At 29.7% G+C, this 16,610-nt stretch overlaps 5 protein-coding genes across 6 annotated transcripts in view; 3 read left to right on the forward strand and 2 right to left on the reverse strand.

The window, feature by feature from the left end:
• LOC123683162 (synaptogenesis protein syg-2-like) overlaps nt 1-1,924 on the forward strand; it is a 554,553-nt gene extending 552,629 nt beyond the window's left edge. For both annotated transcript variants that reach the window (XM_045622065.1, XM_045622072.1), the window contains one exon: nt 232-1,924. In XM_045622065.1, the coding sequence (XP_045478021.1) occupies nt 232-318 (87 nt within the window). In that variant the 3' untranslated portion in view covers nt 319-1,924. The remainder of the gene's footprint in view (nt 1-231) is intronic.
• Nucleotides 1,925-3,903: 1,979 nt separating this feature from the next.
• LOC123679762 lies at nt 3,904-5,380 on the forward strand. The gene is made up of 4 exons (XM_045617246.1): nt 3,904-4,260; nt 4,327-4,451; nt 4,528-4,599; nt 5,018-5,380. The coding sequence occupies exons 1-4, from the start codon at nt 3,981-3,983 to the stop codon at nt 5,081-5,083; spliced, it is 543 nt and encodes a 180-aa protein (XP_045473202.1). The 5' UTR covers nt 3,904-3,980; the 3' UTR covers nt 5,084-5,380.
• LOC123679770 lies at nt 4,478-5,981 on the reverse strand. Its single transcript, XM_045617256.1, has 3 exons — nt 5,711-5,981; nt 5,461-5,651; nt 4,478-5,194 (listed from the first exon to the last, which is right to left on the reverse strand). Exons 1-3 carry the CDS (start codon nt 5,712-5,714, stop codon nt 5,087-5,089), a joined length of 303 nt encoding a protein of 100 aa, XP_045473212.1. The 5' UTR covers nt 5,715-5,981; the 3' UTR covers nt 4,478-5,086.
• A 195-nt stretch (nt 5,982-6,176) lies between these two features.
• On the forward strand, nt 6,177-13,631 carry LOC123679760 (formin-binding protein 4-like). Its single transcript, XM_045617231.1, has 9 exons — nt 6,177-6,395; nt 6,457-6,733; nt 6,843-6,897; nt 7,305-8,045; nt 8,760-8,893; nt 11,059-11,267; nt 12,769-12,851; nt 12,909-13,079; nt 13,465-13,631. Exons 1-9 carry the CDS (start codon nt 6,314-6,316, stop codon nt 13,549-13,551), a joined length of 1,839 nt encoding a protein of 612 aa, XP_045473187.1. The 5' UTR covers nt 6,177-6,313; the 3' UTR covers nt 13,552-13,631.
• Nucleotides 13,632-14,946: 1,315 nt separating this feature from the next.
• LOC123670612 (40S ribosomal protein S13) lies at nt 14,947-15,822 on the reverse strand. Its single transcript, XM_045604125.1, has 3 exons — nt 15,664-15,822; nt 15,421-15,548; nt 14,947-15,287 (listed from the first exon to the last, which is right to left on the reverse strand). Exons 1-3 carry the CDS (start codon nt 15,684-15,686, stop codon nt 14,983-14,985), a joined length of 456 nt encoding a protein of 151 aa, XP_045460081.1. The 5' UTR covers nt 15,687-15,822; the 3' UTR covers nt 14,947-14,982.
• Between the last annotated feature and the right edge of the window lie 788 nt (nt 15,823-16,610).

Here is a 16,610-nt window from a genome sequence, read left to right on the forward strand (position 1 = left end):
CCTTACAATACTTTCAATAAACCCCGGTTAATAGCGGATCGCGGTATCCACACACAAAGGAACATCTATGGCCAAGCATTTTTATAGACAAGTTCAAGTGACTTTGGATATACCATACCTATATAGGGTTTTTTTGTCTGCAAGGGTGTTTTTTTCACATCCTTTAACTAAAAACGTATAGTTTTGATATTATTTTAATTCTAATAGATCATTAATGTTGTCCTTTTGCAGGCCCTTCAACCATTACTAGAAGCAAATAATAGTAAGTCATCGACGTTGTCCAGTCAACCAAGAATTGTCACAGCTACTCGTTTTTGACCTAATTAACTAGACGAGGATTTAGTGTATTTATAAACTTTTTGTTAATTATGAACTTCATTGTGAGTTTAAGGTACTACTAACTCGCATATAATGTTTTTTATAAAAACGAGTGTTGTCCAATAACTTGAATTCAATTAATCTACAAGGACTTCGAATGTTTGTGAGTTATTTCAATTAATCTCAACATGTTCACGGATGATTTTGGAGAACCAATAAGAGAAAATTTCTTATTATTTATATTTCCAATATAAGCTCCAAGTGATGAAATGAAGTGGAACGAATCAACAGATTTTTAAAATCCTCTGCATTATTTAGTTAATTCGGAGACTCAAATGAATATAATGTAAAAAAATATTATTATGTACTATAAAATCCATCTACGTGTTTTTTTCAGAAAAGTTGCAATGAAATATTTTCATTGTTTGATTTGATTTTTATCTGATAAAAATACTGGGTGATTATTAAGATATTTTTCCCCAAAAATAGATCATACTTTCTTCATTAAAAAAAATTTTTTTATTAAAATTCGTATCAGTTCTTCTATAATTGGAGTTTATTCGGCCTATCTAAAAACTTCCGTCCATACAGAAAATTTGTAGGAAAAATTTTATAATTTTATCCATTTCAACATACTTTAACATTTGGAAGATAGTGAGAGGCCGTTATTGATTTTAATGAACTTAATGCTAAAGAATAGCATGAAAATAGATTTTAGTTTCAGATTTGTTGATCATCAGATATGTAAATATGTATATATTGCTCAATAATAATTGAAATAACATAGTCATGGACTTTTTTATGAATAAAATATATTGTATGTTAGAATATTATATAATGAATCTAATTTCAATTATAAAATACGAATTAGCTTAGAAAAAATCTTATGATGACTGATTTCAGGTAAATGAAATATTACTTCATTCAGTGTATAATGAGCTTTTTTTATTCCTGTAATTAATTAGTTCAACAATATCTTGAACGTTCTGTATATATTGATATGAAGTGAAATGAATATAATTCGTTCTCTAGATGTCTCCAATCATTTCAATCCAAATTGATTCAATTCGAAATTTACATTGAAAATGTGCCACTGTGTTCAAAAAATCAACAGATCGAATCATAATGTTCTACTCAAAAGATTGAGTTATTATTTTAGTAATCATTACAGGGTGAATATCATCTTAATGTGCCATATATGTCAATATAGTGTCCCTCTAAAATGTTCTTGAAAAGTGAATAATTGAGTTTTCGAAAATTTCGTCATAAAATGACAATCATTTGATCAAAAATATATATAATTTTTGGCATGTATTTAATTTATTGTCAACAAATTTAATTTAAAGTGATATTATCAATCAAAATTGTCCGAAGGTCAATTAACTATTTTTTTTAATAAATTGTATTGTTACTTCCTCATACAATCCTTCATGAAATTTATAAGTGGCCTTGTTAATTTGATTTAAGTGATAAAATAGTTATTCCATAGTTGTAATAAGATTTAAAAATGTGTATATAAAAAAATGAATGTTATATTATGTATGTCAAATTATTTATCGTTCATAAAATTGTCAAATAAAAAAAATCAATAAATAGAGCAGCTAATTATTCAAGAATCCACCTCATTCCTAGACATACATATACATTTTAAAGTTATTGTTGTAACTATATACAGAATATTTCTAAATTGATAGTCACTTTCGGAGAGTTTTTTCAGTTCTCAAATTGCATCAAATTGAAATGAAAAAATAAATCACTTGATGCCATATTTTGCATCAGATTTTTTTGATACTCGGACATAGACACGCACGTAGTGCAATTAAAGTACACATCTTGAAAGAGGTAATAAACTCATATATAAACCGTAAAAGAGTCCGATTTTCCACTGTTGTGTGGATTTCAATAGAAATTAAAATGATCATTCATTCATTTTATGGAAAAATGTTCGTTCTTCGTCTTTGCGAAAACTCAGCAATTATATATTTTGGAAATCTTGGGGTGGGGAGAGTAATTACCTCTAGTACTCCCTCCCCATTTCTACGCCCTTGGTATTTTCCATCACCCTTTGTAGTTATTCTCAGCCGACAGCCACCAAGTTTGATGATTTTATTATATTTGCCTACAGCCCTACATCCTTCTATTGCCTTCTATAATCACGCAGAACCTCAATGAACAATGAGTTGATTCATGGGAACAGTCTATGCATCCCAAATCCCAACTGTCTCTGTATCTCCATTTTTCCATCGTTGGAGCTGATACTCAAAATGTTAGACTTCTAAAACAACCAAAATCTACCAACAGATTGCTGCCTACTGAAAATTTCATAGAGATGCGAGAAAACTACTAAAAAAGTCACACTGGCGATCGTTTAAAGTCATCTTGAAGTCGGGGAACCCCCCTCATTTTGTCTAGTGCGCATGAGTTTGCAAAAATATATGCCGTAGGACTCGTGCATATCAAGCACAAGCAGCTTGATATCAAGTCAACCAATATATATCTAAAATCAAGTCTAGTTCAAGCTTAGAATACAGATAGAAGGAACAGAAAGTAAACATGTGTGCTCGATCCCCAATACAAGAGAGATGGAAGTTTAGTGTCACCAATCACAATCGAGCTAGCCGATTTTGTGTGCGAGCCATAGGCGTGGAGAATCCTGATTTGATTGTTGAATACTTTATCAGGAATTCTTTTTTCATAACTTCACATTAGCTAAATCATTATTTTTTCAAAATCAAAGGCTTCAACGAGACATACTAAAATGATAAAAAATGCGTTTTTTCAAATGGAATGACCTGCATATATCATAAAATTTTTCGAATTTTGAGGTTTCCTCACCAAAAGTAAGTTTTCATTTATTTTAGATATCCATAAAATGACATAAAACAGGTAAATTTTGAAAATTGCACTACAGGCATCGCTTGTAATTGTTGGATTCTTTTTAAATCATAATGAATATTTAATGGAAAAATGATTCAAATGGCATTAAATGATATACACCAATATATACATAAAAACACTGATGGGAAGACATGAATATTTGGGCGCCTTTTATCAGATCCGCCAGTGGACATAATCTTGTAGTATCATAAGAGCTAAAATTAACAACAACAAAAATTATTTATTTTATTTATTGGTCGGATATTGTTCATTCAAGATCCGAACCTACCTTAATATTTTCAAAGTTCTAGCTCTTTTCGTTCAACAGTTATCGAATTTATGGCCGGAGAAAGGGTCAGAATTGAATTTCACTACTAATTGCTCATCATAATTGAGTTGAACCTTATCGTTTGAGACCATTAACGGCTGAAGTTCGAAAAATACAGACATATAAACTTTCGCCTAATAAAGACGGTTTTTATTATTATTATTATTTTTTTGACTAAATGATAAAGTGATTTGTTCGGTTAACCAGCGCTCATAAATGTTGCACGCGAAAGATGTAATGAGCTAGATCGATAAAAGACTAATGGAGGGTTCTCGTAGATAACAACCAAAAACATTACCAATCAAATATAATTAGTGGTATCCCAGCCGAAAAGAATAATTTGTTCTTTTTCTATTAATCTTCCACATTATTCTGTGAATCTTGAAGTTAACCTAAAAATAGAAAGATGTTTTCTTATCTATTTTGAGGCTTGAACTTGATATAGTATGCTGAGGAGATGGTTGAAACCAATCAAATCAAAAAATGCAACTATCAGAGGAAGTATATGAATATCTATGGACAAATTATTCATCTCACACTCACGAGAAAAGACAATGTTTTAGGTGTTACATTAGCGAAAAATTCGAATATTCGCTTACATTTCATAATTCTCATTCTCACAATTGTTTTGAATTCTATTAGTTTCAAACTCAATTTCATAAGCAGCACCACATTTAGTGTGATTGTACTTATTGCAGTGCTATATATCTATATAAGATCGGGTAGTATCAGGGAAGGTTTGTATTGATAACCAACAGAGAAATTGAAAACATTATGTGCTTATTATTGCATATCATTTTCAGAAAGCCTGATAGCTATTGAACCATTGGGATACCAACTCAATACTAAATACATTATAGGCCAAAAGTCTACTTTCATTCCATTTGAAAACGTAGAAAATATTTTCATCAATGAAGTTATTTTTAAGGTACTGAATATCTAAGCTATTAATCCAATTAGTCATATAATTTATTAATTCTTCAACATTACTTTTGTTCTTTCAGCAAAAAATTATATACTTATTAACAATTTTAACAAAAGGATCAAATAGTGATATGTTAATTCCACTATTTATGGTAAGTATGCGATAAGGTATAATTTCACACAAAAAATATTCATTTGGAAATAATAAATTAGTTTGCCTTATTATACAAAGAACTAAATTCAAAGAAAAAAATTAGTTTTAAAACAAACAATAAAGCTTACAAATTTCATTCCAGTGAGTACTTGTTATCAACTTATTCATCCCTACCATAAGTTTTACTTTTACTGAATTAAATATTATTTTACATATATATTATTCATTCCTTCAGTAAGATTTGCTATTCTAATAAATGGTATATATTTAACAAAATTTTTTTTTTATTTTCAATTATTTGAAAATATATACAAATAATAGTCATTATGAAGCAATGTCTGAACTTTTTTTGAACCTAAATAGACTGAATGCTTGTTCCAACTGAAAAAATACATTTGAAATAATTCTTATTACAGGGTTGTATGCCCAGAATTGATTGTCTGGAGTCCATATACAAAGAACTTCTTAAAAATAATGGATGAAATTCAAATAGCATCGATGACTTCTGACATCTTGCAATTTTTCTTTGCTGCCAGTATTATCACGGCTCTCGTCTGATCAAGCAGCTTACTTAAATCTTCGTCTCCTGTGATCTGAAATAAATTTTTACATCATGATATTGATATACATATAACATTTTGAATATGTTTTAAACAGTATATTGATTCAAAAAATTCTTAATTTTTGTTTAATGCCAAATATATTTTGTACCTGCAAGTGTATAGCATTTTAATGAATTGACCAATTTTTATTGGCCAATAAATTTAATTTCTAAAGCAGTTGAACACACTTTATTTCATTTTCAGGTTTCAGTTATTTGTTTTCATCATTGAGCAAACTGAATTATAATAAAACTCACATCTGTATAGTTGTTACATATTGGAAGAAGTTCGTCTATTATATCAGGTATCTCATTTTCATCGTATTTACATTCATTCAACAATTTGAGAAGAGACTTCCTAACGTGTTGGTAGGTTTTTTCAATCAAATTTGGATAAATCATTCGGACTTGTACTAAGCGAGCTTGAAGTTCAAACAGCGAGGGGTCGCCTGAAAAAGTATGAAAGATTACCAACTCGAATAAAGGCTTTCAATTTCATTATATCTACCCATTTTTAACGAATAATCTATTATATGTTTAAATTCAAAACATTGTTTCCAATATTATTGTCATCTGTGTTCCTGAATATCTCATGACATACTGTCAGATTATAACGACTTGTCTCTGCAAACTGTCATTACAAAGTTGACTAAGGGCGATAGGCCCCAAGCAGAGATATCTCTGGCCCTTAAAATATAGATAGATTAATGTTCTAAGCTCTGGCCCAAGGGGTTCAGGAGATGGAGGGCAGAGACAGGAAAAAGAGCTTGTTGAAGTACGTTGTGTCATACTTTATAAATAAAACCTGACAAGATTAAGAGTGTGATTTATTTTACGTTTGCTCCAATCAAATATAATATATACTACAAAAAGCACAATAATAATAATAATTCTCAAGATCACCTTGTAAAAATAATTCAATTCAACTTTCTCCATTCTGTGATAATGTGTGATAACCTATTTGTGGACTGTGGTATCAAAGACTAGTAATCTGTGGTGGTATGCTTGAATTATTATGACATTTGTGTAGTAGTAATCACTAATCATTAAAGAACAATCTGTAATTTGTGTGATTATCGTTAAAAAAATCATTTTTGATTTAAATGCAAGTATGGAATCTACAGTGAATGAATTCCTCAATGAAATTGATGAAATAATTCCACGAAAGAAGAGTCCTGAAAAAATCGTAAATGGTGAGGTGAATTTTTTGTCAATTTTTTGTAATAGATGTAATTGTTGTTTTCACGGTTTCAGAATGGAAAGAATGTTTCGATTCAAAAAGTGGATTTCCATACTACTGGAATATCAAGACAAATGAAGTAACATGGGAAAAACCAAAAAGTTTCGTAACCCATTCTTCTATGAATGGTCCAATCCCCAATATTCCTGAGATCAAGAATAAAGTTAAGATTTATAAAATCTCTGCAACAAATGAAACACGTTTACTACCGAAATTAAATGGGAATTCGTTGAAAAATGATGTGAAAAAGTGTCCTTTGAAGAAAAAACCACACAGTGATTCTGATGATGAGTATGAATTTTTTTAATATTTATATGATAATAATATTAACATTTGGCATTGAAAATTCTTAATATTATGATCGTTCGCATAGTCTAAATAAAATTAAATTGTTTTACAGGAAAATCACACTTATTACCTCATATGGCTCGAGCAGTGAAAGTGAAGATGAAAAGGTGAGAACTTATTTTATTTAGTCTGCTATTGTAGCTCCCACAAATATCAGTTGGTTATTTTTGTAAAATATAAAGTAATTTGATTTTTAAGGAGATCTTCAATCTTGTTGATTTTGCTTCAAATTAATTTCAATGATGAAAGAAAGCAGTGAATAATTTCCCAAAAAAAGGGATATTATAATGACACAAAGTTTTCAATCTGAGAAATTATTTGGCTAATGATGAATTGCTGCTAGAGCTTTCCTTCATTGAATCTAGGTTTTTTGAAGTAGAGAGCTTGCAGCCTCTGAAGCTCTTCATAAACAAATAAATTTTTCAAGAAATACCTAATTATTTTTAGTTTTTATTATCATTTAATTATCAATTTTATTACATACCTTATCAATGTATTTATTAATAATTTTCAGATACCTGCTAAAAAGGCAAGTCCAAAAACATTTAAAAATGAAGATGATGAAGACGATATATTGTCAACTGTTTTGAAAAGGGCAGAGCAATTGAAGAATCTGGGAAGTGTAGATTCAAAAAGTATTCCAAAACACTCTGATGTTCCTGTAAAAACATCCAAACCTATATCAGGATTTTCTCTAGTAGCAGGTTATGACAGTAATTCAGAAGAAGAAAGTATAGATGATGTAATTAATGTTGCTAAGACGAATCAATCTGTATCCAGTCCACAGACACAATCTCATAGCACCTTGTTTCCTATTATAAAAACACCTGATATAAATGATTTTAAAGTTAAAGAAAACATTCCTAAAGAAGAAACCAATATGGAAAGTTCATTTGATATGAAAAATTTCAAACGGAAACGAAGGTTAGCAGTGAATTTTGTACCAAATAGATATAATCCGAGACCTCCATCTCCCGATAAGGATGCACCCGCAGAAAGAAAAGGCTTAGGATTCAAAGAAAAGGAAGATGAGTTGCCTAATCCAAAAAAATCTAAAACTTTATATTCAAATTTCACCAAAGGTGGTGTGGAATTCATTAAAACAGAGAAGACAAATGATAATACAGAAAAAGAGGATGAAATTGATGAAAAAAAAATAGGAGAGGTCTATGAATTATTGCGTGAGAAGCTCTCCTTTTTATGCGAAGGACATAAAGACATTATGCCTGTTCAAATTATTCTGATACAAATAGAAGTAAGTACATTACATAAGTAATACCTTACAGTATGAGTGCATAATTTATTATCAATATCAAAAAACTTCAGCATTTGTCAATATAATAATAATAATAATAACCTTTATTCAACAAATACAAAAAAATAATGTTTCACAATATGTCTATACTAAAAAGATAATTCGACAATATGAATAATGTTTAAAGCTACTACAAATGTAGTATTCACTCTATTCATTCTAAAATGGTGTAGCACTCAAAATTATTTCCCATCTAAACTACATTGACTATAAAGGAGTTTTAGATTCATGGTCTATAAATTTGATGGTTCTCCAAATTGATCTCTCTATCATTTTATGTCTAGATTTTTTTTAATTCAGAACTACATCAGTTTTGTAATCAGAGAAATTTGGTGTAATTTTTTTTTTCGATATTCTTCTTGAATTTTCTTTGTTTGTAATTGAATGATCAACTTGAAATTCTGCATGAAGCTTATAATTTTTTATTTTACTTCTAAATGTAATATTTCATTTTGATCAAATGTGTAGTTTTGAATTATTAGGACAACAAAGTTTCAAACAGCAATATTTTAGAAACCCATAGTCAAACTTTATCATTTAACACAATGATAGAGCGAACTTACTGTTTGGTAAACGAGCGCTCAATGAGTAAATATGAAAAATTTCTCAAATAGACCATTTTTAATGAATGGTTGATCAATTATTGTTTTACAGACTTTGTATGGAGCTATGAAAGCTGAAAGCTTGAACCCCAGTTATTTGCATGATTGGTTACTTGGTACAAGTGAAGATTTGATTAAATTAGAGAAAGATGCAGCACCAGAAGGTTGGACTTTACAATGGGATAGGTAAGACTATAGTTTTTGTTCATGTTTCTTTTCCAGAAAAAAACGTACTCCTAGACCTTGTATAGTTTTCACCAAGTTGGAATTAACTTGATGATTCTTCAGTGATCCATAATGCAGGTAAGATATTCTTCACATTTGTTAACTTCCCATTAATGTTCATAAGGAATATTGTTTTCCTTAATAATAGGCAAAGTTTTTGTTCAGTGTTGATAGTTTTGAAATTCCTGATCTCAATTTTTCCTAATTTAGTTGTGTTTTACGGAACACTGAGCTTCTCTTCTCTCAATTGAATATCCAATACATTATTATCATATGTCAGTATTTCAAACTTAAGATGAAAAGTTATTCACATTTTGGTTGAAAAAAAAAGTATATCTACATAGATAAATCATTTTATCAATATTCTAATCTAAAAATAATACTCCTTATGAACCAATATGTTTTGTTTAAAGAAAGTAATTTTTACCAGAAATATAGATGATAAATATATTAAGGAAATTACTGCAGTAAATCCAGATCTAATAGTGGCAAATACATCTTAAGAAACACCAATTGGGTCTTCAACTTCAACATAACTCTGGATGTTATGCACTGCATGTGTTTATCATGTCCCAGAACATGAAAATTTTTCAATCAATTACAACATTTTTTTTTTTCATTTCAATATTGTGTGTATAACTGAATTTTGAAAAATAATATGCACAAATCTCTTGGTAGAATTTCTGACCAATGTATTTTCAGAATTTATTATTATTTTTTCAGTTTAACTATTTTTTTGAGTTTCCTTAATATACCTTATATACGTCCTACATGTCTGTAGAATTAATATTAAGTAAAACATCCATGGCATACAAATTTTTAATTTTCAAAAATAATTAGTTTCAATTTCTTTATCAATGAACCAATACATTTTATGACAAATCTATACTGATTTTGAATTATAAGCGTTGACAAACGCTTTATTGCCTTGAATTAACTTTCATATGGCCAACTTAATGATTAAACTATGGATAGAATTTCAAACAAATTTCATTTAGCACACTCAGGTAACCAATATATGCAGGTTTGTAGAAATTGTGACATTTTATTGTTTACAATGCAGTGTTATCAATGTAAGTATTTTTTCATTCAAGGTTTATTTCATACAGTAAAAACTCAATTAATATATTTCATTGATATGACACTGCATTCGAATTAATGTAAATGATAATAAAACATACATGTCATTCTGGAAATTTTTGTACTTTTTAGTCTTCAAGTTTGTATGAGAATTAATAGAAGCTATATTTGTCGAGATAATTGTTATAGATAGAGCACCTAGGGTAAAAATGTTTTCTTAATGTCATTGTCTGAATTATTTATAATAATAATATAATAAAGTGATAATTTTATAGTATAAATCATCATCTCATCTATCTTTTATAATGTGCTTAGCTGCTTGCCATCTGCACATTGATGAGGGTCAATGCAATATGCAACCGATTTTTGTATCAAATTTTATGCAATCTGATTTTTTCTTCGATTTTTTACAGTCAACCTGAGGGTTTATTTCTGGAAAAATATTGTATGTTTTTTTTATCATTCTGTTAATATTTTTGCAATTGTTCATCCCATTTTTGTATGTATGTATAAAACAAATTTTTATGTTTAGGTCTCTGGAAGCTGAGACACATCAAAGAAGAGAACGTTATTTTACTTATGCTTCTCTCATGTAATATATATGCATATTTTGTATGAAGCATAAGTACAGGTATAGTATTCACGAGAAATCTTTTTGAAGGCAGCATATATCCTCTGGGTTCCAGAAGTTCAACACAGAATTTGGGTACTTCTTGTGGTTTTACTCAACATAATATGTTGACATTGAAAACTCTGTATATTTTCATGTTAATCAAGCTGAAATCAAAACATCTATAAGAATTGTTCAAACAGTTGAAAATTCAACATATTTTACTTATTATGTCTTCATGTAAACTAAATTATTTAAGATTACATCTGCACATCAACCAACTAATGAAATTCTCTTTAATGAACCTTAAGAAAGTTTCTAAATTGCTGTTGTAAATATTTTGGAGTAAATTTTGTTGTCAGATTTTGTGAATAATTTAGAATTAATAAGCTAAATTAGTTTTAACACTAATTTAGCAATTTCTACACTGTTTTAGATTACAAAAGAGGTATTACTATCATAACCAAGAAAGTGGACAAACCCAATGGGAATTTCCTCAAGCCGAGTTTGAGAGACAAGAGGAAGCAATGGATATATGCACTACACCTCCTCCTCCTGAAATTACAGAAGAAGAAATAGAACAAGAGAATCCACCATCAAATGCAACTCCAAGTCCTCCACCTGCACCAATTATTAGCAAATCAGGTATGTTTACTCATTCTTTTTTCTCTATATTTAGGATAAATCCACCCTTTTCTTGGGATGTTGGAGTCCAGCTTCATCAGTGCCAGAACTAGGGAGGAAGGAGGCAAATTTAATCTCTCACAACAAATCTATACCCATACTCATGATTTTTTGCAGAATGCCTTTCCCTGTTTTTGTATTGCACTGTGAATTTATTTTACTCTCATTACTAGAGCGATGCCTTCCCAATTTTTGTTTTTATTTTTACGCTCCCTACAAGCTATGAGCGAAGTTTTAGCAAACTTACAATTAAAAAAAATATATCTTTGATCATCGATGAGTCAGGTTGTTTATCAAGCCTTGCAATATTATCAACAAAAAATAGAACTGCTTGTGAGATCATCTATGATAACGCCAAAGATCCGTTTCTGGCCTTCGTATCATCTCTTTGGTGATCTTGATCATCGAGATAGAATAGAGAAGGAGCCGACATCACGTGACTTTGCTGCTATCGATGGACTCCGATGAGCCACCGAACGATCCAGGGCTGAATTCAAGAAATGTTCAAGAACTCAAGGTTCTTGAGGTTTCTGAGCCATCGAGATAGAATAGAGGGGGAGTCGACATCACGTGACTTAAAGCGGTAACAGTACGCCATTTTGGATGTAGATCTCAGTTAACTTTTGACCAATAACATTTCATAGAAGTGAACAGATCCGTATTCACAAGTTTTGCATATCCATCTTCACCATACTCTAAATATATTAAAATTTATATGGCAGGATATGTTGTATATGATTTGAAACAAAAAATTGTTTGTGAATAATGCTTGGACTGTTTAAAAAGCGATGAACACGGTTTATTTTTGTATTCCTTCGTGAAAGTTTACTTAATCCGACCCTGATCTTTCCCCCACTCGAGTAATAGAATTAGCCCTGCCTAGTGGACACACTTGTTCTAGCACGATAACTGCTCTTCGCGCCTCTTTCTATTCTATCTCGATGGCCTTGATATTTTTAAAATTTTGGTAATATCTACATGGTCTCTTCAACCTCGACTCATTCTACTACATCTTCTATATACTGCAAAAAAGTAAATCTCACAGACGGAGAATAAAACTGATGATTATTAATTTTGAATTACCTGCCAAATATTGAATAATTCTGTTTTCATCTGCAATTTTCGAATTTGGAGTAGAGAGTTGTTTTAAACAATTGAGTAAATTTGAGATTTCAATTCAATTTATTTGAGATTCCAACCACAATAATTACAATGTGCTTAAATATAGTACAAAATACATATGCAACAATTTCAATAATGAAGAATTTTAGGTCAGAATCGATTCTTCCAATACATACTTATTGAACGCAATAAATCTCAAATGGAATATGCTAGACTTCATAATGTCATGATCTGATGATTAAGTAAAAGATCGTAACTTTACGTCAGTGCTTTTCTCATTTTCTGAGCTGACAACTGCGAATTTTGAATTTCCTGCTAACTTTTGAATAATTTTTTTCAGATTCTGAAGATGTTCCCGATCTTAAAACACCTTCAATCTTACCCAGTCAACCGCTACCTCCTGGTGTGGATGTTACAGATTCGGTATGGTATAATAAAAACCTGACATTGAGCATATTAATATTGATTTTCAACTTTCAGACTTTCCATGGAAGCACTGATATTGACTCCGCATTTAATACGTTCTATTCGGAATTGGCAGAAATAGACAAAACTTCAAAACCAAGTTCCCCCTCTAGTACTGCTGAACCAAATGAAACTACGGAAAAGGTAGAAGAAACATTAGAACCAGTGAAAAAGAAAAAGAAGAAGGTTTGCACATAATTCACTATTTTAAAAAACATTGGAAGCCAGTAGCAATATCTAAATATATCCATAATGACTTAGAAAAAGACAAATTATTGAATTGACTAGATCTTCATTTGATGGAATTCCATTTCAAATGGAAAATAAAATGACAGTTATTCTATTTCCATATTTTTATTTTATAAATTACAATAATTTCACCACTATCTTTTTCAGATTTATTGACTTTGTAAAATTTCAATAAGCCACTTGGTATCAAAGCAATATTAACTTATAGAATTAAAAAGGGGAAATGGATTAATCTTTATTGATTTAATGTTTTTATGAATGATGAATTTGATTTTATTAAAATTGGATCCATACATCAATTCAATTTCTTTATTAATTTCAGATTAAACTAGGTCAAGGGTTATCACTAAAGAAAAAGGAAGTTTCTAAATTAGTTGAGAAGTGGAAGAGTGTGCAAAATAATTATTAGAAATATGTTGTAGTAAAAAAAAAATTAATGTGTATATATTCCTGTATATAATAAAAAATTATTAAATTTTTGAACTGATAGAATTTGTTTCTTTACATCGTCCCTATCTTTCGCCCAGAACTTTGGTCCCATGAACGGTTAAATATTGCTCAAAGTTCAGCTCTTTGAAGACTTTTGTTTACTATTACATTAGGGTAGAATTTAAAAAAAAATTTGATAGTGGTTTATTATATCTTCTTTTTGACAATAAAAAAACTGAAAAAAATGAATAACTCGAAGGATTATTAGATTCAAATGAAATTTTAGAATTCCTAATAACTAAACTATTTGGGTTGAAATAAATATAACATAAACTCTTATTGTTTCATGTTATATTGCATTTCAGGAATCAACATTTCCTTGAATATAATTTTTAAAATTATAAGGCAACTGATCTTTTAAAAATCATCTCTTTTTATATTCTAATGATAAACAGATCAAAAGTAACCCATTTAATTAAAAATTGATCTATTCCTATATCCTGTTATTCATTACATGAAAGTTATACCCACAACTACAACTTGTCCATAACAAAAAATTTAAAAACATTGTGTCCTAGAAACTTAATACCGATATACAATCATGAACATACGTGACCTTGATGATACTGAATAGAATATTTTTTCACCGCAAAATTCTAAACCCCTCATCAGTATAAAAATTGACCTATTTATTGGTATCCTCACTTTCAAGAACCATATACATTGATTTGCTATTTTATTTCTCACGAATCTAGTCATATCCTACAATCTAATATACTGCTTTATATTAAAGTTCGAATAGATCAATTTCATCTATCATTGAGTTTCAAAACATTATTGAATTATAACCCCTAACAGAATGCAATTATTCAATTGAGATGTCTAAAACATTGTAGGCAGTGAATAAAGTAATCTACCATCTACTAAATAATAAGGTACGTACATCAAAATGTTATTAACTTAAGAAAACTGTTGAATCAGTTATGAAATGAAACGTTTTCACTCAATTGTTTACATACCAGAGTGCCGTTACCGACGCCACGTGGAACTTAATATTAAACTTTTTGACAAACATATATGTAGACTGAAGTACATATACCTTCTTCTATTGATACTAGGATTTTTTTTACGAGTTTTGAAATTAAACACAAAAAATAAGTGTTAAATTTCCAGTGTTTTTATCCAAATTCTCCCAAGAGCATTCTATGAAAATATCTTCAGTGATGGCCCATTTTACAAATCGATCAGCAATTTTGGAAGAAGTCTCCAAAACGAGGAAATTTCTTTAAAAGCTTAGAACCCTTCCAATGTACTTATCATTTGTAAGAAATAATTTGAATGGCATGTGTAAATAAAGGTAAATAAAGAGACTAAATAGAACTTATCGCATTTATTTAAAACAAATTATAAATTATGATACCAAAGCAGAAGCAGTCTGGGACTCATATTTCCAGTTGGGTCCAATGATGCTCTTGCTTTTGTAATATCTAGCCAAACGGTGAATTCTTGACTCTACCAAGATCAATCTGAACTTGCTGTCCTTATCTTTCCTGTTCTTTTCTAAATGTTTACGGATAGCAACAGCCTTCTTAATCAAATAGTACAAATCTTCAGGAAGATCAGGGGCCAAACCCATGGATTTCATAATCCTCAAGATTTTGCTTCCAGTAAGGAATCTTACCTGAGCAACTCCAAGAGAGTCTCTCAAAATAACACCTGAAAAAAAATATAATCAAAACCTTACTCGTCCATTCATTCCTTACTTGAATTCGTCTTGAAATCTCAAGACAAACGTATTCAATGCAATGGAGAGCTTCTAGAAGAGAAAACATAAGATGAAAGTACTAACCTATTTGGGAAGGTGTTAATCCTTTTTTACCGTGTTTGGTAATATGTTCTTTTACCTCTTCAGGTGTGATCTTCAACCATGTTGGGACACTTCGTCTGTATGGAAGGGCACTCTGGGATATACCCTTACTGAAATGAAAGGCTAAAATTATTTTCTAGAACGTGGTGAACATAACCTCTAAATACATGGTCGATAATATGAATATCGAGTCGAATAATATGTCTAAAACAATATTAAACTTACCCAGGTGCGTGCATACGACCCATTGTAGATTATGAGTTTACTTCACACGAAGATGAAAAATCCGAAAATACTACAATTGCTTAAGCAATACACTATGGCGGAGCAAGCTTTTCAAAGGTTGAATGTCGGCAATTCTTTTCGTGTTCTTTTTCGTACCATAGAATTTAATGCATTTTCGATCTTCTTTGTGGAATCAATTTCTCATTCATTTTCGAAAACTAAAAAATAATATTATTATACACAAGAATTAGAAATCTGCCAATAGTTTGAAATATTCGATTTAATTGTCAATACAATTCAACTGAATAAATTTGCTTAAGAAAAAAGGAATTAAAAATGGCGGATTCGCCATAATGAGATATCCAAATTGAAGTAAGAAATAAATTTGTCAGATGTAATGATATAACTAATATTTTTTTTTTAATTGTTATTTCCTTGGCTGCATAACCACACAATAAATATGAAATATCTATTGATCATTTTGCTTTCAAAATTAGATTCATAATAAGCAGTTTCCAAATATTAACTTAAGTACTCATTAAAAAAATTAATGACTAATATTGCAATTGAATCAAGAACGAATTTTCTGGCTTACCTAGGTATATGAATTATTGAGAACGGGATTGTCAAATTTCTTAGGAAATATATTTACAATAATTTTTTTTTTTTTTATTCGGTTATATTAAGCTTAACAATCACCCCCGAAATTATTACAAATTTTTGTGTTTCAGGTTTGAATAAGTGATTCAATTCAAATGTTTCAATATATATAGGTACCCAATGATCGATAATATTGAAGCTGATTAGAACATATCTTATTATAGTCTTATATATCCAATATATTATATAAGGCTTTACTACAGTAATAGCGAATACTTCAATGATGTAGATTTAATTAAGATCTATTGTAAATTATAATCTCTTACTTTTTTCTTTCTGTTGTCGAC

Source organism: Harmonia axyridis, chromosome 1, assembly GCF_914767665.1.
Source record: "Harmonia axyridis chromosome 1, icHarAxyr1.1, whole genome shotgun sequence".
Classification (NCBI taxonomy): Eukaryota; Metazoa; Arthropoda; class Insecta; order Coleoptera; family Coccinellidae; genus Harmonia; species Harmonia axyridis.